General features: G+C 42.4%; 1 protein-coding gene across 1 annotated transcript in view; it reads right to left on the bottom strand.

Moving 5' to 3' along the window:
* Rngtt (RNA guanylyltransferase and 5'-phosphatase) overlaps positions 1-23,682 on the bottom strand; it is a 281,017-nt gene that overhangs the window by 202,804 nt on the left and 54,531 nt on the right. Inside the window, 1 exon segment of the mRNA XM_008831840.3 lies at positions 6,538-6,609. Within this exon segment, the coding sequence (XP_008830062.1) occupies positions 6,538-6,609 (72 nt within the window).

The following is a 23,682-nucleotide window of genomic DNA, read 5'->3' as shown; positions in this document are numbered from 1 at the left end:
TCTCTCTCACACACACACACACACACACACACACACACACACACACAGACCATGAAATATGTTCAACTTTACTAACAACTGGGAGAAACAAAACACAATCTTAATTTGATTTCTCTTTTTGTTTTAAAAATACTTTCCAGTGCCAGATATTATGGTATACCCATGTTTGTAATCCTATCACTGGAGAGATCGAGACAGATGAATCCTGAGGCTTACTGAACAGACCTAACCTAATTGGTGAGCTGTAGGCCATGAAAGACCCTGTCTAAAGGTATGCCTGTGAATGACATCTGAGGTGGTCCTTTGATTTACATACACACAAATCTACATGCAGCTACACATACTCAAACACATGCACACACTAAGAAACAAACAAGCAAAAAATACTTCCTGAGAGAATACCACCCCACAGTGAGATCTGTCTTGGAGAAATTTACTTCTATACACAAGGAAAACCGTAAAACTGCTCAATACACTTGTGATAGCAAAAATCACCCTCCCCCAAAAGAAAACAAAAATGGAAACTCAAAAGCATATCAAAAGAAAAAAGGATCAATTCTATTAGAGCACAATGCCCTGCAATAATTCAAGTAAATGAACTAACTCTATGCACACTACCCCGTAAACCTCAAGAACATAATGTGGAATAATTGTTGGTGATCATGATATAGTACAATAACATTTAACTAACTCTAGAAATCTTGCAGAAGTATGCTACATACATTTCAAGGCTAGAGAGATGGTTCAGTGGTTAAGAACACTGCTGCTCTTCCAACGGACCTGGGTCCAGTTACCAGTACTCACAAGCTGGCTAACAACAATCCCTAACTCCAGTTTCAGGGGATCCAATGCCTTCTTATGGCCTCTGAAGGCACCAGCACACACACGGTGTACTTAACATAAATGCAGAAAAAACAACTCAAACACATAAAATAAAAATAAGTAAAGAGGTTTTTTTTTTAATTTTCTTGAGTACAGTACATACATTTCAAAGATACAGATACAAGTAGGTAAAGTGTTTTTAAAAGATTGTGAATGTAGGGTTGGGGAGGTGGATCTGTGAATACAGTGCATGTTGGGCAAGCATGGTGAACTGAGTTCAGACCTACACAACCCATATTAAAAAATCAGGCATAGCAGCACATAGCCTGTAACTCTGCCACGGGAGGGAGTAGATCCCAGGGCTCACTGGCCACCAAAATAAAAGGAGCTCCAGATTCAGTGAGAGGCTCTGTCTCAAAAAACAATGTGGCTCTCAAATGTGTATGAACACATGCATACACACAGCCAGAGAGAGAGAGAGATTAATGTATGAAAAGCATTATGATTTAACAAATCTGAGGCAGGTGAAATGACTCAGCAGGTAAAAGCACTTGCCACCAAGTTTAAACACCTGAGTTTGATCCCCAGCCTCTCCACGGTAGAAGGAGAGAACCTCTGAACACCACATAAGTCATGGCATACACAAGCAAGCTGGGGGGGGGTGGAGCGGGGATGAATAAAGGTTAATTTTTGAAAACCTTTTAAAATTATTTATTTAACCACATGATTAGAAGAAGCATTTCATTACAGGATTAACATATTCAATAACAATTTCCAGAGCAAAGATATATCTCTTTCAGTATTGGCTGTAAATTTTTAGATTCACAGTTGAATTAATACAGTTATACAACATTGAACTCAGTATAAACCCTATAAGACATAAAATTGAAGAAGCTTTAAACCTTTAAAAAGATCTCCAGTTCATTTTAAAATATACTGTTTCATACAGAAAAACTCATTTTTAATGCTACTAACACAGATGTTTGTACATGCGTCTCTAATCTCTATGTATCTTATTATTACTAGTCACCGTCAGTTACTTTCTGAGATCCACCTGAGCATGGATATAAAATCATTGGGTAGATTTCAATGGTAATGTGTTTCACCTCTGTTAATTAACATGGAGTAAATTATTATGCATCCTCCTCAACTATAACTCATTTTTTTATTTGTTGATTTTTTGTATTTCATACAAAATATCCCAAGCAATCTTATTCATCTATATACCCACATACCAAATGGCACCCTCCCATAGTTTCCCCCACCCCCCCCACTGGAGCCCATATACTCTGTAATCCCTGTTACTGTCCACTGTGTTGTGGGCACCCCCAGCTGTTCTCCAATGCTTGTCTATCTGCTGAATCTAGTCAGTCTATCTAGAGTTCCTTGTTTTAGGACGATCAGTTCTTCCTCGTCTACCAGCAATCAGTTGCCAATATTCCTTTAGATAAAACTGGGGTCTGCTGTTCATTTTCCCACTTCTATGGTGGGTTAGTGTCTGGGAGTCTCCTGGGCCACCCTGGCCAACAACTCAAAGGAAGGTATCCCCTGCCTGGCATTGTTTCTTGTTGTGTAGCTTCTAGCTATACACATGGACTCTTAAGGAGTTATATTGATCCCTTTAATCTTTGGTTATACTTCCTTTTGAGTGTTTAAGACCATACCGTTGGCCCAGAAAAACCAATTTATTTTTACTCTTAAGGTCATCTGCGGATCTGTTCCTCAGGGATCACATGGGCCCAGGAGTCGTCCCTGGCTCCTTTCCTTTACCAGTTCCATCTATGTGAAGATGAGTCTATGGTCTTATTCAACCACGTCTGGCTTCACTTGGAAGCATGGAGGAAATGTTTCCTTTGTGTTGGCCATCCTCTTTGTAGACTGGACATTGGCTCAAGTTCATTTGGTTGGATCTCTATGGCCTCCTTGATCAAGAGGACAGGTGATGCACCAGAGTTACAGGACATTTTGAGAGATGCTCATAGTCCCCTGTAGCTTAGGTGACCTAGGAGGGCTTGGAGCAAAAACTGACCTTTATGGACCTCGGACCAAATTAGTATAGGCCTCAAAATATGGCTGTTAAACATCAAAGAAGGTTAGTTCCACCAGTCTAGTACTTTTAATTGCCATGTGCTATGTAGACAAAGTTTGGGCAAAGACCAAACATTCTCAGATAAACCTTGCCTAGACACATATTATATTCCTTGAGTTAGTTGTATGTATAATTTGTAAGTAAGTTGCTTGATTAATATAGTTCCTTCTGGCTTTTTAAAACAAGCTAGGCATTTATCTCTCACATTGTCTAACCCTTCTACCATGGTTTCCCCATTTAAAGGCCCCCCATTTTTCCCATTTCTCCCTTAATAATAACCTTCTCCTATGGTCTAACCTCTCTTGAGCTCCTTCTTTCTCTTTATCCCCAAGGTTCCTTGTATAACCATCCCTTCCCCCTTCCCTTAAAATAACATTTTTATCCATATCTCCCTTATTAATGCCTGTTTCCTACTGTTCTCTTTCAGATTCTTTCTTTTCTTTTACCACCCTGGTTCCTTTTCATTACCCTGGTTCCTGTAGTTATGTCTGGATACATACTCACTTAGAAGGATTTGGTGCTAGGATCCACATATGAGGGAGGACATATCGTTTGATATTTTTCTGAGTCTCTGTTCTTCACTCAGTATAACAGTTTGTAGATCCATCCACTTACCTGCAAATTTCATTATGTCATCTTTCTTTAGTTCTGAACAGAACTCCATTGTGTAAATATACCAGATTTTTTTGTTCACCACTTGTCAGTTGAGGGGCACTTAGGTTGCTTCTATCTCTTAGCTATTGTGGAAAGAGCAGGAACAAACATGGATGTACAAGTGACTCTGCAATAGCATGAGTTCTTTGGGTATATGCCAAGGAGTGGTATAACTGTGTCAAATGTTTGGTTCATTTGTAGTTTTGGGTCCTCCACACTGCTCTCCATAGGGGTTGAACAAGTTTGCAATCCCACCAGCAGTGGATGAGCATTCCCCTTTGCCCACATCCTCTCCAACATTTGGTATCATTTGTTCTCTTGATCTTAGCCTGTCTGACTGTAGTAAGATGAAATCTTAAAGTGGTTTTAATTTGCATTTCCATAATTACTAATGATGCTGAACACCTTTTAAGATGCTTCTTAGCCATCTTTATTTCTTCTTTGGAGAACTCTCTGTTCAGCTCCTTAGCCCATCTTTTTACTAGGTTACTTCCTTTCTTGATTCTTTATTTTCTGAGTTCGTTATATATTCTGGATGTTACACCTCTATCAGATGTGTCGCTGGTGAAGATTTTCTCCCATTCTGTGGGTTTTCTCTTCACTCCCTTGGTTGCTTCTTTTGATGTACAGAAGCCTTTTAGTCTAAGGAGGTCCCATTTGTTGATTCTTGACCTTGTTTCCTGGGCAGTTGATGTCTAGTTTAGAAAATCCTTTCCTATACCTATATCTTGTAGGTTATTGTCAATGTTTTTGTCTAACAGTTTCAGGGTTTCAGGCTTCACATGAAGGTCTTTGATCGATTTGGAGTTTACTTTTGTGCAAGATGAAAGACAGGGGTTGAGTTTCATTCTTCTACAGGTGAAGATTCAGTTTTGCCAGCACCATTTGCTGAGCATGCCGTCTTTCCTCCAGTGAATGCTCTTGGCCCCTTTGTCAAATATCAGGTGGCTGAAATTGCATTTACTCCTATTTGGGTCTTCAATTTTGTTCCATTGATCTATGGGTCTATTTTTGTGCCAGTACCATGCTGTTTTTATGACAATAGCTCTGTAATACAGTTTAAAGTCTGGTATAGTAATCCCTCCAGCATTGCTCTTAGTGCTCAGGGTCCCTTTGACTCTCTGAGGTCTTTTATGCTTCCATATGAATCTTAGGATTTTTTTTTTTCCAACTCTGTGAAGAATGTCATGGGAATTTTGATTGGCATTGCATTGAATCTATAAATCGCTTTTGGTAGGATGGTCATTTTCACAATATTAATTCTTCTGATCCATAAGCATGGGAGGTCCTTCCATCTTCTGATGTCTTCCTCAATCTCTTTCCTTAAAGATTTAAAATTTTCACTGTAGAGGGCTTTAATATCTTTGGTCAGGTTATTCCAAGATATTTTAATTTTTTTGCAGCTACTGTGGAAGGAAGTGTTTCCATATACTTTTTCTGATTTCTTGTTATTGGTATATAGAAAGGCTACAAACTTTTACAGATTAATTTTGTAACCTACCACTTTATTGAACGTGTTAATAATTTCTAGGAGTTTTCTTGTGGAATATTTGGCGTCTCTTAGGCATAATATCATATCATTTGCAAAGAGGGATAATTTGGTCTCTCCTTTTCCAATTATTACTCCTTTAACTTCCTTCTCTTGTCTTATTGTTCTTGCAAAAGTTTCAAGCACTATGTTAAAAAGGAATGGAGATTTTAAAAAATCTGTGCGGTCAGTCCATGAGTATTTTTTATATTACTCTCTATACTTTTGAGCATGTTCCAAGTATTCCTGTTTTCTTGAGTATTAGCAGCTGTTGTTTCAAATAGAGTTCCTAGACCAGGAAGTGCCCAAAGAACTCACACTGAAGTACAGTTCAGGATCAGAGTCCAACAAAGAAGGCACTCACCATTCACCAAGGAAACAAAGACAATCCCCTAGCCCACAAGATTAGCTATATAGACAAAAGTGAACATGGCTGCCCCATAGATAATAAGATTCACTAATTCTGTACTATGTAAGGATTATAAGCAATAATAAAAAAGAACAAGGGTTTGGAGAGATGACTCAGTGGTTAAAGGAATTGACTGTTCTTGCAGAGAACCTGTTTCAGTTCCCAGCACCCACATGGGGCTCATAACCATCTGTTAACTCCAGTTTCATGGATATAGTGCCCTCTTCTGGCCTCTGAGGGCACCAGAAATGTACATTATGAACTTTTATACATGTAGGCAAACACTCATACACATAAACATAAATAAATCTTTTTTTAAAAAATGAACAAAAACAAAATGAAAAACTGATGTTTCCTAAATCTGAAGTTCTTCAAACTGGAAGCTCTAGCTTCAGTCACAGAAATTCAAGCAAAACTAAAGAAATTGAAAATACCATGAAAAAGTGCACGTAACTGGGAATGATGTAATTCAGAATTTTAATATTGTAATCTATTAAGTATAGTAAAAGTAAAGTATATCCTCCCCCAAAAAACCAGCTTTTAAAATATTGCTATAAATCTTCAAATCTTAAATACTTAATGCAAGAATCCTAAAATGTTTTCAGCATGGTTTAATTAAATGACTAAATTTTTGTTTGTTTTGTTTTCAAGATAGTATCTCATATAAGTGGGGTCTCATGGATGTGGGAGCCTCCCATCTACATATTTTCTCAAGACAGAGTCTCATGAGGCTCCCACATCCATGAGACCCCCACTTATATGAGATGCTATCTTGAAAACAAAACAAACAAAAACTCCTGATCCTGCCTCCACCTCTAGGTATGTGTCATCACATCTGGCTTAAATGTTTTTTTTAATTTGTTAAAAATATCTGTAATCTTAGGACTGGAGGTATAGCTCAATGGTAGAGTACTTGCCTAGCATATGTGAGGCAATGAATTCAATCCCTAGAACCATAAAATGTAAGTTATATATAACATATATATTGTCTTAGTGACAAGTTTTGTAATTTTATAAATTGTAAGAGGTACTTACATTGAATTTAATTATGTCATATATCAAATATCTTGGAACAGCCTGTCCATTTACTTTGTCAATGATCATTTCCTTCAAAGAAAGAAAAAGGTTAGTTTTTCTATAGCGATTTCTTTAATTTGATTAGAATACAATATAAATATGAAAAGCATATATAACTTGAATACGCACCTTGATGAAACTTCGAAGGGAGCACACTTGTACCCACGTCAAATCAATAAGCTTTCAGCACCTCAAAATTTTTTATTATGCATCTATAATATATACTGAAACAAAACCTTTGACGGTATATACTTGTTTGTAGAGTCTAGGGTTTCAAGTTGTTTTGAGGCAGGGTCCTGCTATGTAGTCCTGGCTAGCTTACAGCTCACTGGTTAGCCAAGGCTGAAGATCTTGAACTCCCAGAAATCCTCCTGCCTCAGCCTTCAGAGTTCTAGATTAGAGACTTGCACCACTTCACTCAGCTTTACACTTTTAAAATTTGAATTGCCACACTATATTCTGCTGTTATGTTTGAATTACTAGGCAATATTTAAGGGTAAACTTAAAAATCTGAAATTCAGGATCATTTTTATAAATAATTGCTTAATCACTACACTATTGTTTTAACTTCTGTTATATGCTAATTACATTAATTAAAATAACTAGCTAGTAAACTACAAGTAGTCTTACTGTTAATTCCTATGTAGTCTTTATGATTCCATGCAGAGTTCACCTCAGATCTACAAGGGTCATTAAATAGAAGAAGGTGGTACACAACTGTAATCCTGGCACCTGGGAGGCAGAGGCAGGACAATCAAGAGGTCAGCATTAGCTATCTCCCAGTGCTAGGATTACAGGCATTCACCACCACACCCTAGTTATACAGGGCCATGGATGGAACCCAGATTTCCATTCATGATATGCAAGCATTCTACCAATTGATCTACATCCTCAACCCCAAATTTGTTATTTTAAACTGTTTACTGAATACTTTTACTTAAATATTTGCCTCTGCTCACTGGATGCAGGAACAAAGTGATAACAATAGCAGATCTCAACCAGTGGTTCTTTTCAAAAATTATGACTAGAAATTAAGTGAACTTCAAAGTTTAGATAGCAGATATTATAGTATTTTCCTCACGAATCATCTGATAAAATAAGCAAAAATATGCTTTTGCCAAGCATAATGGCTCGTGCCTTTAATCCCAGCACTCGAGAGACAGAGGCAGGTAGGTTTCTATGATTTTTGAGGCCAGCCTGGTCCACATATGCAGTTTAGGGTTCCAGGCCAGCCACACATAAAGACCTTATCTTTTAAAAATAAAGGGCTGGAAAGATGATTGAGAGGTAAAGAGCACTGGCTGCAGAGAACCTGGGTTAGATTTGTATTCGTTTTGGGGGACTCCAGTGCTCTCTTCTGACCTCCAAAGGTATTGCACAACACAGGTGCACTTATATACATGCAGACAATACACTCATATACATAAAAATAATAAATTTTTTTAAATGTCTTTCTTTAAACAGTAGCTTAAAAGGCAAAAGCAAAACTCATTATCAATAAGCAAAATGTAATAAACAAATAATAAATAAGCTTTTAAAACTATGACAGGCAAGAAGATACCAAATGCTCTGGTCCTAAGACATAGAAAAATCACGCCGGAACTGAACCGAAAGATTTCCCCGCTGCTAGCTAGCCCTCAGAGCGCTGGAAGGCACTATGCAGGTGGCTAGGGGAAAAATTATCCTCAACCATTTTACTCAGCTGTGGACTGTGTGTGTAACACTACCAACAGCCCAAGCAAAATGTATACACTGGTGCTACAGCCTATTATAGTGTAGCCAACCACTTTCTGGATTTGAGGCCCATTCAACAGGAGGAAATTCATATCTGGCACTATAAACCCAGTTAAAAGCCTGTAGCTAGGGAGTTCACAGGCCCTGGATGGGAAGCTACTAATGTGGATTTGATAAATGGACATGATGCACTTGTTGAATCACCTACATAATGTTTAGTGTAGATTATTAGTGTTGCTGTTATTTAGTCAGAAAAGCTTTGTACAGTGGTAATTGCAGAGACTCATAAATGATCAAGGTGATGAGAGTGACGTTTGAATGCTCAGCCATAACAGGACATCTATAATGCCCCACCCCACCCCCCAAGGTTCAGGGAACATTGCAGGAGAGGGCAAAAAGAATCTAAGAGCCTGAGGAAGGGGTGGAGTGCTGGAGAATGCCGTTTTCTGAGTACAGCACCACTGCTGCACTCCTAAACTCTCCGAGTGGCTATAACTAGCTGCACAAGACCTGCACAACAGGGTAACAGTCAACATCCTATTCTAGAGGGGGGAGGTACTCGTGAGGCCACACCCCTCTCTGAGGAATTATAGGTAATTCATGGTTGATGAGGAAGAGAGTCATTTTCTTCAGTGGTAAGTGGACACACTTATAAATACCTCTTTACCCATGTTCCTGTTAGTAACTTTAATGAAATTCATTGGGTTCTAAGAAAAATAAGGAGTGAGAGGAGAACAAAGAAGGCAATGGGATGTGTGTAGAACCAAAATACATTACATATATGTATGAATATGTCATAATGAAACCAATTATTACATATAATATAGTTTAATAAGAATTTTGTCTTTTTGAGACAGGGTCCTCTCTGTAGCCCCAGCTGGCCCAGAACTCACTATGTAGACCAGGCTGGCCTCAATCGCAAAGATATCTTCCTGCCTCTGCTTCCTGACTGCTGGGATTAAAGGCATGTACCACCATACCAAGCTAAGAACATTTTTATTTTTAACTGACAGCCAAAAAGCTATCAGGATTCTGGCAAACAGACTACTAGATTCAACCCAACGGCATTACTAAACCAGTAGTCTTATCAATACAGTGACAAATTCCCAACAATTTTTCATATACAAATGAAAAAAAAAAAAAGTCAGTGGTTATCCCTATTTGTCTCCCTCTTCTGAGGAATAATAAAAACAGCTGAATGCTCTGTCTGAAGTAAAAGCCAGGAAGCCACACTGCATTGGAGAAATGATCTGTGCATCATTGGAATAAAATACGCCTTCACCCAAATGCAGACATTCACCAAATGCTCTGTTGTCTCTCAAAGGCCTGGTGGTAACCCCAAATACTACACCTGAGTCCTTCACAAGGACTCCACCACTGCAACAGACTCTTCGTCATAACCACCATCATCGCCCTAAGCTAAAGAAAGTAGGTAAACTTAAATATAAAACCTTCAAACTTGCCAGGCATGGTGGCGCACACCTTTAATCCCAGCACTAGGGAGGCAGAGGCAGGCGGATCTCTGTGAATTCAAGGCCAGCCTGGTCTACATAGTGAGTTTCAGGACAGCTGGGGCTACAGGGAGACCCTGTCTCAAAAGGACCAAAAAAAAAAAAAAACCTTCAAACTTAATTAAGAAAACTGGAACCTTCTGTGCACTGCTCGTATGTTTGTAAAATGATGTAAGCACTAGAGAGAGCAGTATAGCAATTCTCTCAAAATTATACAAAATAGAACAGCCATACATGTAGCCCAGCTCTCCTGCTTCTAGGGATAACACCAAAAGAGCTGAAGGCAGAATCTTAAGAGATATTTCCACACCCACCAACCTTAAGGATTAATCAGACAGTCAAGAGGTAGAGGCACCCAAGTATCTAAGGGATAAAATCATAAACATAATGTGTCATATATACATAATGGGATACTATTCATCTGTGAAATAAAAACTGCCACATATTACAACATGGACAAACCTTAAGGATACAAGACAACAAATAAACCAATCACACCCCACACACACACACACACACACACACACACACACACACACACACACCACCGACCTCAACTTTATGAGGTACCTAAGAATGTGGCTGTGAGATGGTAGAGGTCAACAGAATGCAGAGCTATCTGATGGATACAGAGCTTCATTCTGCAAATGAAAATATTCTGGAGTTGTACTGTAGATCAGTATGAATATACTTACCATAACTGAATTGTATACTTAAGAGTTAACAGCAGAGTTTACACATTGTGTTTTTATCACAATCAGAAACTTAAAAAGAAAAAAACTGTACTTAAGTGAAAACAAACTCCCACACTATTTACTTTCCTGACAGAAATAACTGAAGTCAAAGACACATGTAGCAGTCGTTTTCAAGATAATGCCTGGTTGGGAATAACCGACAGGAACACTTACTGAGTCCCACAACTGTTCCACCTGCTACTGGAGAAGTCCAGGCTCAGAGCAGGCAAGCAGACCATAGGTAAAACCTCACAGCCTCACTAGGCTGAGAAAATGATCAGTTTTCCTAGGGAGACAATGTAGCTTAAGTTCTCAAGCCAGTGTATGAAAGAGAGACTGGAAGCTACTCAAGAGAAAGAGCTTTAGAGTGCAGATGGGCTCCCTAACTAGTCAAAGTGCTCATTACTGTATGCATGTGGGGAAACAATTCAAGGCCTAACAAAGAGTTCCACCCAGGAGCCTAAAGGGAACAGCAACTGATACCCAGTATTAAGCCCAGAAATGCCTGTTCCCATCAACCAGATCAGAAAATCTCAACTGCTAGACACAGTAGCACATACTTAAAATCCCAGCACTCAGAAAACTGGGGCATGAAGACTTCCAGTTCAGTCTGAGCTACACAAAAACACACCTTCATCAAAAAAGAAAGAAAGAAATGGGGGGGGGTGCTAAGGAGGGACTGAAAAAGAAGGAGAGGAGGAGAAGCATCTCAAAATACTTAGAGCACTGGATATTGAGATAATAATGCATAAGAATCATCCCTAAACTTAAAACTTCTCTGGTCTGCCAAACAAATCTTAAAATCAAGCTCCAAATTAGCAAATTAGTTCCAAATAAATCATATTCCAGAATGAAGTTTAAGAAAACTTAAAGGAATACACCAGATGTGGTAGCATATGATTGTAATCCTAGAAATTCAAGAAGTGGAAGAATAAAAAATAAAGACAGGAAGGCAAGGAAGGGGAGAACAGGGACAGCTTACAGGAATATAAAAAATAGTCACTCACCTCCAACAAGGTAAAACATAAAATGTCTGATATGCAAACAAAAGTTACCAGGCATGCAATAAAAACCGAATGAAACAGACTCAAAGCCAGCAAGTATGAAAGTTACTAAGTCAGAGCACTATGTAGGCTTTATTCATATACAGGCTTGTTGTTGTTGTTGCTGTTGTTGTTGTTTTAGTACAGGAAGCTAAGTAGGAACATGTAAGACATAAAGACTCAATAAATTCACATGGGAAAAAAGCTACAAAATTATCCATGGTTAGAATAATAATTTGGTGAAGAAATTTTGCTAAATTTGAAAATATAGGATGAGCCTGGCATGGTGGCTCACCCCTTTAATCCCAGTACTCAGGAGGCAAAGGCAAGCAGATCTCTGTGACTTAGAAGCTAGAATGATCTATCTACCAAGTTCCAGGCTAGCCAGGGCTACACAGTGAGGCCCTGCCTCCAAAAAAGAAAATAAGCAAAGAGAAACTATCTGAAATGAAACATAAAAAAGTTCGCTTTTAGTAATGAAACAAATTCAGTTGCTGTCCAAAAGCAGAGGGTAGTAACAATCATGAACATTTCTAGGCTTGCAATGAAAATTAAAAATTCGCATATAAAAATGTCAATGAATCCCAAGTACAAGAACCCTGAAGAAAACTGCACTCACAGCACATCACATTTACGTCCCTCAGAAACTCAAAGAGGCTGGAGATAGCTTGGTGGTGCAGAATGAGTAATGTTCTTGCAGCACCCACTTCAGGGCTCACCAACTTCCTGTAACTCCAAGTGCAGAGAATTTGATATCCTCCTCTGTATTCTGGGGGCATCTGTACTCAGGTGCACATACCCACAGAATTAAAAAATAAAAATAAGTCTTTTTTTAAAAAAGAACTCAGAAGCCACACCATTGTCTTCTGGATTGAATGTTATCAGAGCATAGGTCCTTCATGGTAGTTCCATTCCTCAACAGGCCATTGTGCAGAAATTGCTATCCTCTGCCCTTTTCCACATTCAAAGCCCCTAGGCATCCAACCCTTCTGCCTACTCATTCATATTCACTGCACCCAAACTATGAATTAGGCATAGATCTAAGTGCCAGAAGAATAAACCCTGCCTGCAAGTCTCCAGAAAAGGGGAAATATATAACTAGCTAGAGCCACTGAAGAGGACAGATGTCATTCGAAAGACATGTAACTTTTCATTCAAACCAGGATACCTTCTGAAAGCAAAACACATTGCTACTAGTAATTTTTTAAAACAGATGCATACCTATACTATCCCAAACAAAACAAGACATATGCTAGAAGTCTACATAAAAGGAAGTTATTTTTATTTGATAAAAAGAGAAAGTTTAATAACAAGATAATGATCCTGAGTTGAATCCTGAAAGACACTACAGAAAATATTTTCTAGCAGGTTAGTGGATAAGACAAATGGCATATGAAAACAATGACTTCTGAATAAATTGTCAGAGGTCAATGCAGGTGAGACAGAGGACAATCAAAAGAGAGCAGAAGACACAGACACAAAAAACATTAGGCTGGGAGGTCTTGCCTGCACTGTAACCTGTTCGTGGAGACGGAGAGCTCAAAGCATCTCCTATTGCTATTTTGGAAAAAGGTTATGTTGTCAAACCACCTCCTAAATAAACATGCTCATGTTCACAGATTAGTGCTGCACCTAGCCTTCATTAGAGAAGCTTTCTACCATAGCAGGCAGCAGCTAACAGAAACTCACAACTGGTCAAAGTGCCAACAATAACTGACAGAGGGCTCAGCCCTAAATGGGACATCTATATCGCCCCACCTAATACTCAAGGAATAGCAGGGAAACGGGAACATAAAGAATGGAATAGCCAAAGGATGGGGAGATGTGCAGCAAAAAAATGTCTTCTGGACATGACAGACTGTGCACTCATGAACTCACAGCAGCTGTGAGAAACTGCTCAAGACCTGCACAAGATTGAGACTGACAACATTCCATCATGGAATGTGACAGGGTCTGTAAGGCTACACTCCCTCCCTGAGGGTATACAGGCAAGTTAATGATTGCTTAGAAGGAGGGAGTGTCACCTTCTTCAGTGGTGTAGCCACTGATAAGTTGCCCATACTGAGTAGGTAACCTCCCACCCATGCTCATGCAGGCAACGCTAATTATACCCTGTGGGTTCCACACAAAAGAAGACATGAAAGTAGGAGGGGACTTGTTAAGAAGGGTTCAGCTGGAGAGAGGGAAGTGAGAGAGGATAACAGCGGGAATGAGTAAAATTCATTATATATGTGTATGAAACTCTGAAAAAATAAAAATAAATGAATAAAAGTTCTATCCGCAGAACCCACTGTGGACAGAGAGCACTAACTCCTGAAAGTTGTCCTCTGACCTCCATAAATGCACTACAGCATACACACGCGCACACACACACACACACACACACACACACACACACACACACAGAGTAATAGTAACAATAAATAAATAATAAATTTCAACAAGTTTGCACTTTTATGAAAAGTTTGAAAAATAAGTCTTGCTAGTAACTTTATGAAGTATGATATCCTTTCCTTAGCCTCAATATTGATGAAATGTCACTGATTTGTGCAAAGTAAATTAATGTATTTCTAAAATTCTATTTTCCAAGGTTTGTGATTTAAGAAACATAACTTAGGACAAAACAGAAACTCAGTGCTCACATCCCTTAGGTACTTGGAATTAGTCTTAGATTTGGAATTTAAAAAACAACCTGAAAATAAAAATGTAAAAGAAATTGCCAGGTGTGATGGTGCATACCTTTGATCCTGGCATGCTGGAGACAGAGGCAGATGGATCTCTGAGATCAAGGCCAGCCTGATCTATACAGCAAGTTGCAGGCCAGCTGCAGATACAAAGAGAACCTGACTCAAAGCAAAAACAAAAACAAAAAAATTAAAGAATCAGCAAACATCAGTGGACTTTTATTTAAGTGGAAGAACAGATATGGCAACTGTAATTCTGGCTGAATTAAACTGATAGCAGGAATCACACTGCTACCTTGTAGCAGGAGGCCTCCAAAGATGGCGTGGACCCAGAGCCCTGGGATTTGGCAATAATTCACTTCACTTCTTGGTCTGCAAATAGCCCGCTAAAAGGAGTCCACGCCTCCGTACCCTGCTCACGAGCCCAGTGACTGCTGTCAGACTGCGTGTTATGGACCAATCAGAAAACTATACGCTGACTAAAGGGACTTGGAGGCAGAGAAAAGGGAAATATAAGGTGTGCCCCAGCGTGCATTTAAGAAGCCGGCAGCACCTCGCCTAGTGCTTGCTTCTACCCAACTCCCGGGGTCTGTGTGTCGTGACTCCACACCTCTTGCTCCCCCAATCGGCAAGGGATCCGATCCAGGTTAGGGTCTTCACAGCTGGCCTGAGTAGAACCCTCAACACCTGGAGCCTGAACAGAGACTCCTGCCCACAGCGTTGGCGACACCCAGAACCTGGGTTTGTTCAGTAAGTAGGCCCCTGTATTTGTCTGTTTCTTCAGCTGCTCAAGGGTAAGCAAGTAGCCCCCTCCTCTGTCCCCTCCACTCTGTCTGCCATCTTTATTGTTGGACTAGTTTGTTAGATCAGGGAGGCACACTCCACCATGTGGTCCCAAAGCCCATGACGGCAGCCCCCCCCCCCCGTCGGCTCGTCCCGGTGAGTTCACATAAGGGCTGATCCACCCCAAACTCAGAGCCCAGGCTTCGGGTCACCCTGTTGCCTGTCCCGGAGACAACGCGTGAGCAAACGGCTAGAGGTGTCACAGCCTCCAGAAGTTCCTCACTGAGCACAAGACATTTTGATCCAATACACCTTTACATGTCAGGGCAGTTTACATCCGAGTGGCTCACAGTGCTTCTTTGCTTCCTTTGTGCCCTCTTAGTAGTCACCCTCATCTTCTACCTTTGTGGTGAATTTCCCTTCATGAGACCCTCCCACAGTGGGCAATTTACCACCACAATGCAGGGAATCACAAACAGCAGCACTCAAGGTGCTCCTTAAAACCAGAGGTTTGAAAGTAAAACCAAAAGATATCGAACACTTTTGGGATGAAGCCACTAATTTGGCTCCGTGGGTCTCCCCTGAAAACATGTGGGACCCTAACACATGGATGCGGGTCCTCTTCATGGCCCGAAAAAGGGAGGTCAGGTCAGGGATCACTCCCCCCGCATCGTTCGTACCGATCCTCATAGCCATCATTGCTAGCCTTAAGTCCTCCTCTCCTGACGAAGTCATCTCAGCCCACAACAAATACTGCCAGGAGCAATTTAATGTAGGTCTGACTATTACCTCAACCTCGGACATCCTGGACCTGGAGGTGGATGCAGACTCTGTGCCCACTTCCAATAAGGAAGGAGCTCCTTTGCCTATATCTCAGGATACTCCTCTAGAGCTACCATGCCCAGAAATTGCCCCACCCCATTACCCGTGGATTGAGTTACTCTCTCCCCACCCCAATACCCATCCCGCCCCTTCCCCTGCTAACATGCCCTTCCCTCCTAGACCGCCCTCCTTAAAGCTTCGCCCACCTTTGTCCACATTTCCGTTAACCTTGGCCCCGATGCAGCGCAGCATCCATGGCTGCCAACCCCACTCGCTGACCTCATTCTTATCCGCTAGGCAGCTGAGCAATTGGGCCCTGACTCCCCATATTTCGAACAGGTTCTTCGCCAGTGGTCCTTACATTTACAAACCTACGACGATTGGTATAGCTAACTAAAGGCAATCTTACAACCCCTCAGTCTTTCTAAACTGGTGCGCAGACTATGACAAACTGGCTGAAAACCAGGCATGCCTAAATCTCCAATATGGCCTCAACATTACGTTGGACATGCTCACGGGACGCGGACAATATACTGACCCCATCTCCCAGTCTATTATTGGCCTCCATGCCTATTTCCAACAAGTTTCTGACTGGCCTTTAAGGCCCTTAAATGTTGTTCCCCCGGTGACCCACAAGTCTTTTTCCATAATTTGATTCAACAGTCATGGGAGTCCTTCACGGGACTTCCTTACCCAAGTCACAGAGGCAGTAGAGCGGAGGGTGGAGTCTGGACCCACCCAGGAGGTGCTTATCAAACAGTTAACTTGGGAGGAACTAAACATCCCTACTTGTAATGCTATTGTGCCTGTCTGCAATGATAACATTCACAAATGGGTACTTGCTACTAGAGACTTAGATGCCAGGGTGGGCCCAATTGAGGCTTTGACCACCTCCTTGGAGACTCTTTTGTCCCAAGGAAAACCTGCCCACTTTGGCGCACGGGAAGGCTGTTGGAACTATGGGGGCTTGACCACTTTCGTAGTCACTGCCCAAGAGATACAGCCCACCCCAAGGCTTGCTGCCAAAAGTGCAAAATACGGTTCCATTGGGCTAAAGACTGTAGGTCACAGCCTCAACTGGACTCGGGTCCTTTAAATTCCACCCGGGGCGCCCCTCAGGCCTGCCCAAAGAGGGGAAAAGAGACAGATATTATGGACTTTCCCAATCCTCAACCACTCACCACTAAAGACCCTGTTCCTAGATGGGACTGTCATAAAGGGCCTAGTAGACACAGGGGCTGATGTCACCATTATATCAAAAATTGAATCCCTTAAATTTCCTCATTGGAAATACCGGCCAGGCCTACCAATAAAAGGAGTTGGAGGAAAACAAGATACCAAGCTGTTCACACGTCCAGTGTATTGGAAGGATCTGGATGGGAACCAGGGCACAGTTACCCCCATAGTAGTGGAAATTCCCCGTTAACTTATGGGGCCTAGACATCCTAAAAGACACAGGGGTGGTCCTTACCACGAATGACCATGCCTTTCATGATGATATCATGCTCCAAAACAACTTGGGACTATCAGGGAAAGGACAACGGCTTACCCAACACTCCCAATCCTAACGGCCACTGCCCGCCCGGGATCGACTCCAATCTTGGCCCCCGAGCTGATCCCCATCACCTGGCTCTCTAATGATGCCATGTGGGTGGACCAGTGGCCTATAACAGAATCTAAATTATCTGCCCTCAAAAACTTGGTAGCTGAACAACCGAGGCTTGGCCACATCGAGCCCTCTCTCAGTAAACATAATACCCCTATCTTTGTTATTAAAAAGAAATCAGGGAAATACAGACTCCTCCAAGATCTTAGAGTAGTCAATACCCAGATGGAAAAGATGGGCTCGCTACAAGCGGGCTTACCACACCCAACAGCTATCCCCCCATCCCATCATATCATAGTACTTGATATCCAAGATTGTTTCTTCCAAATCCCCCTAGCAGAACAAGATAGACCTCACTTTGCCCTCATAGTATGGGAGTCCAACTTTCAAAGAACAGCCAAGAGATACCAATGGAAGGTACTACAACAGAGTATGAAAAATAGCCCCACACAATCTGTCAATTATATGTTAATAAGGCCTTAACCAACATCCCCAAGGACCTAAATGTCATCCAGTATATGGACGACATACTACTAGCACACAAATTGCACAATACTTTACAGGCAGCAATACCCAGTCTACTTGCCAATTTAGAATGTCTAGGTCTCCACATTGAACAAGACAAGTTACAATACATACAAACTTTCACATTCCTTGGCTACCATATAGATACTGTAATTAAACTGCTTAACCCTTCCATCTTGAAAAATGTATATACCTTGATGGAGCTCCAAGAATTCTGTGGGACTATAAACTGGCTCAAACAATTTATACCAGTTCCTGACTTGGAATTCCCGACCTTGTTCTCCCTGCTGGAAGTCCATAATTCACCAACTTCAAGGATCCCTCTCACCCAGTCAGCTAAGGATCTTCTTAATAAGATAGATTATATACTCTGGTCTGCGTCACTATGACGTCATGACCCAGCAGAACCATTACTGGCCTTGATCCTCTGGACTAAAAATGGTGTCCTGAGGGCGCTATGGCAGCAAGACCCCCTGGTGTGGATCAACCTGGCTACCTCGGACAGTGAGAGAGACTGTTTCAAAAAAAAAAAAAAATAGGGGGGCTGGAGAGATGGCTCAGCAGTTAAGAACAATGCCTGTTCTTGCAGAAGACCCGGGTTTGAATCCCAGCACCCACATGGCAGCTAAGAACTCTCTGTAACTCCTGTTCCAGGGGACCCAACAGCCTCTTCTGTCTTCCACAGGCATTGCGTGACATGGGTGCACTTACCTAAATGCAGGCAATACATGCATATACCCTAAAAGAAGAGAGAGAGAGAGAGAGAGAGAGAGAGAGAGAGAGACCCCTGCATAACAACATCTGAATTTGACCTCTGTCTTCCACACACTTGCACATGCGTGCACACACACACACACACAATCAGACTTGGGGATTGGAATGATGACTTAATAGTTGAGTGTTTTCTACTCTTGCAGAGTACACAAATTTGGTACCCAGCACCCACAATGGGCAGCATACAACTGCCTGTAATATATTCTCCAACAGCCAGTATGTGGTTCAAGCCCTCAGATGTCTTCCCTTTGCTCAGGTAAAAGGCCACAAGGATCCCATGCTAAAACCATGAGAGCTCTCCAGATTATCTTAGATAACAGACAATGGCCCTGGCACATCTCCCACATAAGATCACACACCAAGCTCCCCGGGATCTTGGCAAAGGGAAATGACAAAGTAGATAAACTTATTACGTCTCTAGAGATTCGCCTACTAGAACAAACCAGAGCCTTACACCAACAATTTCACCTTTCTCCTCACAGTCTGCACCGCCTTCTACCCGACCTACCCATCTCTCAATGCAAATATCTGAGCAGATCTTGCATTACATGTGCACTCCTTGCTCCCTTAGGCCCCCTCTATTGATATGGAGTTAACCCATGTGGACTCCTACACAATTCCCTCTGGCAAAAGGATATCACCCATTATAACTCCTTCGGTAATCTTAAGTATGTCCATGTCATTGTTGACACCTACTCCCCCTTTCTTTTCGCCATCACTCAAACCGGTGAAAAGGCCTCACACGCCATTAAGGTGGTCAAATCAGCAATGCTGGTAATGGGAGTGCCATGGCCCTAAAAACTCATAATGGGCCAGCTTACACCTCTCTACAATTCCAATCATTCCTGTCAACATGAAAAATTAGCCACTCCCTTGGCATCCCTTATAATCTATAGGGACAAGCCATTGTGGAGCGAGCAAATAGGACCCTCAAAGAAACATTATGAAAATTTGCTACCCGTAGGGGCTAAAAGGGACTCGCACCTGGCTCTAATTTCCCATCATTCGATGAAAATGGGTTGAGCCTGGCCTAAAAACACTGGGATACAGTACCTAGGCCTACACCCCTGCCACTAGTGAGATGGAAGGACCCCGTAACATGTCAATGGCAACCGCCCGCCCCCTTGTTAACAAGAGGGAGAGGCTATGCTTGTGTGTTTCCTCAGACAGAAACAAAGCCAGTAAGGGTTCCAGCGAGAGATGTGAGACCAGCCACCGACCAAGAGGACTCCCAGGACCCAGAAACCTCACCGCTATCTGGATTTTTGGTTTGCTCTTCCCCGCCCCTGCCACAGGCCATGATCTCTGGGCCTTGGTCCCCTCCCTGACTATACTCTTGCCCTTATCACTTCATTCCCCAGCCTACCCCACCCTCTATTCAACTGCCTCCCCACCATGGACCCAGTTACTTCCTGGGAATCATTCAATGGCTCCTAGCCCCTAAATAACTCTCTGTGCTTCACTACCAACAGCGCATCCTCATGCCTTGGGCTATTTAACCTGACCATCCAAGATTATACTGGCAGTGCCTCCTCAGGTTACATGCTTCAACTCCAGGGCCTTTCCCCTACCTTCAACAACACCGATGTAACCTCAGTCCTTGCTGCACTGGGGACAATAATAACAGCAGAGGCGGAGGGGACTGCCACCCCTCTGGCCCCATTTTGCCATGCCATTCTACGCCCACCGCTCCCCAACTGCCCACACACACGCTCCCTTGCACCCTTTTTCCTCACGCTCCCTATACCGTGGCAGAGATGCCACCCTAAGCCCAACCATGCCATCCCTCCCTTTTGCCACTTCAGCCACTCACCCTCTAATCACCCCCTAGGATCTTGGAGACAACTGGCCCCCACCTATGCCTGCAGCATTAAGATCTCCCATGCCAACCGCAGTAACTGGGACCTCTGTGGGCCACACGCCTGCATGGACATGAGGCCGTTACTGGCACAGCAGGGCCTTCAGCTTTCCAACGGCACTTACATTAACACCAATCCCTCTACTTGTGCCAAAAACAAAATCCTTACATCCATTGATCACACAACATCCTGGCCCCCTACCCCCATTTGCGTGCAGCCCCCATTTGCCTTATTGCTAGCCAATGTTACCTCCGGCCCTCAGGGACAACTCAACTGCTCCAATACCAACACCACCTGTGTACTTGTGGCCTGCTGGAACCATCCAGCTCACATAGTTCTCTTTATGTGTGAACCCATGGCGTTTTGGGTTCCAGTCACCAATGCAACCCACTTCCATTCTGTTGACCTTATAGAGCAGACAGCCTTCTCACAAGCCCCCCGCTTAAAACGGGATTTCGGGGTCACTGCCGCTCTCAACTCAGCCATCATCCTTGCATTAGGGTCAGCTGCCACCGCTGCAGTGGCTATCACCCAATCCTCCACTACTGTGGAGACACTCAATGAGGCTGTGTCCAAAACCTCCTCTACCTTTCACACTCAATCCCTTATCAATCAGCATCACCAGGCAATTAATGTGTTACAACAACAAATTGATCTCTTATGTGAAGAGCTGGCAATTACCAAAGACATGGCTCTGCTAGCTTGTGACCCTCGCTTTAGGTCACTTTGTCTCACCCCCCCCCATAAAAATACAGAGTATTACTGAAGCGCGCCTACAACTCGTGCACTATATTCACGGCCACTGGAATGAAAAGTTTCTTAATTACTGTATATTACTAACTAATCAAATTGTTGCTCTAAATTATACCCGCGCCCCGACGCTGGACATCAATTCAGGGTTCTTAGAGAAAATCTGGTCTAATCTAAAAGCACTATTTGACCCGTCTTGGATTGTCACTTACCTACTCCTGACAGGCATAATTATTCTTCTCTTTCTACTTCTTAAACGTCTTGTTCTTCATTCCCACAGTCAAAAAATTTCCATCACTTGGTGTATCAGGCCCTCAGAGCAATACACGAAGATGATTTCAATCCGCCCTATGCAGCCCGACAGATTTGGCTTGCACAAATGTACGAGGCTTCCTACAGATAATTCCCCACCTCGACTGATCTCCCAGGACGATACCCCTTGGAGGGCTGGTAGCCAATGACGGGTAAGATCCTGTTGCGCTGAATCAACCTAAGCCAGGCCATGGACATGTATGCCCATGCTCTAATGACAGGTCAGGTTCATGCCAGAATAGGGCAACCTAAGACAGGCACAGTCCATGATACTGGGGTCATCCTGAGGCGGAGCTGCCTACAGGCTCTCGCTGGACAGTCATTTTTAAAGAAAAAGGGGGGAAATGTAGCAGGAGGCCTCCAAAGGTGGCGTGGACCCAGAGCCCTGGGATTCAGCAAGAATTCACTTCACTTCTTGGTCTGCAAATAGCCCGCCAAAAGGAGCCGATGCCTCTGTATCCTGATCACGAGCGCAGTGACTGCTGACAGACTGCGTGGCGCAAACCAATCAGAAAATGATATGCTGACTAAAGGGACTTGGGGTGGAGAAAAGGGAAATATAAGGCCTGCCCCCTCCTGCATTAAATGAGCCTGCAGCACCTCTCCTAGTGCTTGCTTCTACCTGACTCCCAGAGTCTGTGTGTTGTGACTCCACGCCTCTTGCCCCCCCAATTGGCAGGCGACCCTATCCAGGTTAGGGTTTCACAGCTGGCCTGAGGAGAACCCGCAACACTACCTAAAACTTCACAAGAATCTATTATGCTGATTTCAGTTATCCAAGCTTAGGGTAAAAATAAATACTAGTTCCAAGATAAGTCTGAAGAGGGTTACACATCTGATTCTGAACCATTATTTCAACCTGCACTGACCTCAGACCATCTTCAACAAATATCTCCATCTCTCCATGTTCTGTGTATGTGTGGGTGTGTGCACCCCTGTGCACACATATGAGGCCAGTGGAGGACATCAGATGACCTATGCTATCAATCTCTTGAGAGACGGTCTCTCACTGAACCTGGAACTAAGCTTGTGGCCAGCAAGCCCCAGTGATCCTTCTGTCTCCACTCACCACAGCCCTAGGATTACAGGCACACAGCCCCCTTTAGATTTGTGTGGATACATGGGATACAAACTCAGGTCTTCATGCTTACATAGCAAAAACTCTTTCCCACTGAGCTATCTCCCTAGCCACCGCATCTTCCATCCTGGATGCAAACTGTTTGTGGAGTAGGTTCCCTCCTTCCATTGTTAGATGGATTCTGGGGATCAAAAATCAGGTTGCCAGGCTTTTTTGGCAAGTCTTTTTACCAGCTGAACCATCTTGCAGGCCCCACTTAAGTAATTTTAAACCCTGTAATTTTCATAATCAAAACAGTCTGGAAACTTGAAATTATGTTATTTATATACAAAGGTATACCATTCACTTATTTATATATATATTAATATATCTAACACAAACTGCTAAGTGGAAAAGTAACATTACAAAATAAATGTAGCACTTAATTCTTCATGTGAAACTATGGAATGATCTATGTGTGCACAAACTTCATCAGAGCACTCATTTTTCAGTTAGGCTAAAGGTTCTACGACTGCTCAAAATCCTTCTGAGACTGAAATAGATCCTTAGCCTACAGAAAGAGTCTAACAAACTCTTTTTAAGAATCTATATTCTGGGGCTGGAGAGAAGCCCCAGCAGTTAAGAGCACTGGCTGCTCTTGCAAAGGGCCACAGTTTGGCTCCCAAGACCCACATGGTGGTGAACAACTCCAGTTCCAGGGGATCTGACGCCCTCTTCTGGCCTCTTTGGGCTTTATAGCCATGTGGTGCACTTACATTCAGTAGAAACACTCATACACATAAAATAAAAGTTTTTTTTTTAATGAAAAAAAATTTATAAAGTCAGCTATGGTGTTAGACATGTATAAATCCCACCACTTGATAAGCAGGGCAAGGGTTTTGAGTTCAA

This window comes from Nannospalax galili, unplaced genomic scaffold (assembly GCF_000622305.1).
Source record: "Nannospalax galili isolate Female #2095 unplaced genomic scaffold, S.galili_v1.0 scaffold375, whole genome shotgun sequence".
Lineage (NCBI taxonomy): Eukaryota > Metazoa > Chordata > Mammalia > Rodentia > Spalacidae > Nannospalax > Nannospalax galili.
Note: the sequence above shows the minus strand (reverse complement) of the source record. Positions and strands in the feature narration are given on the sequence as shown.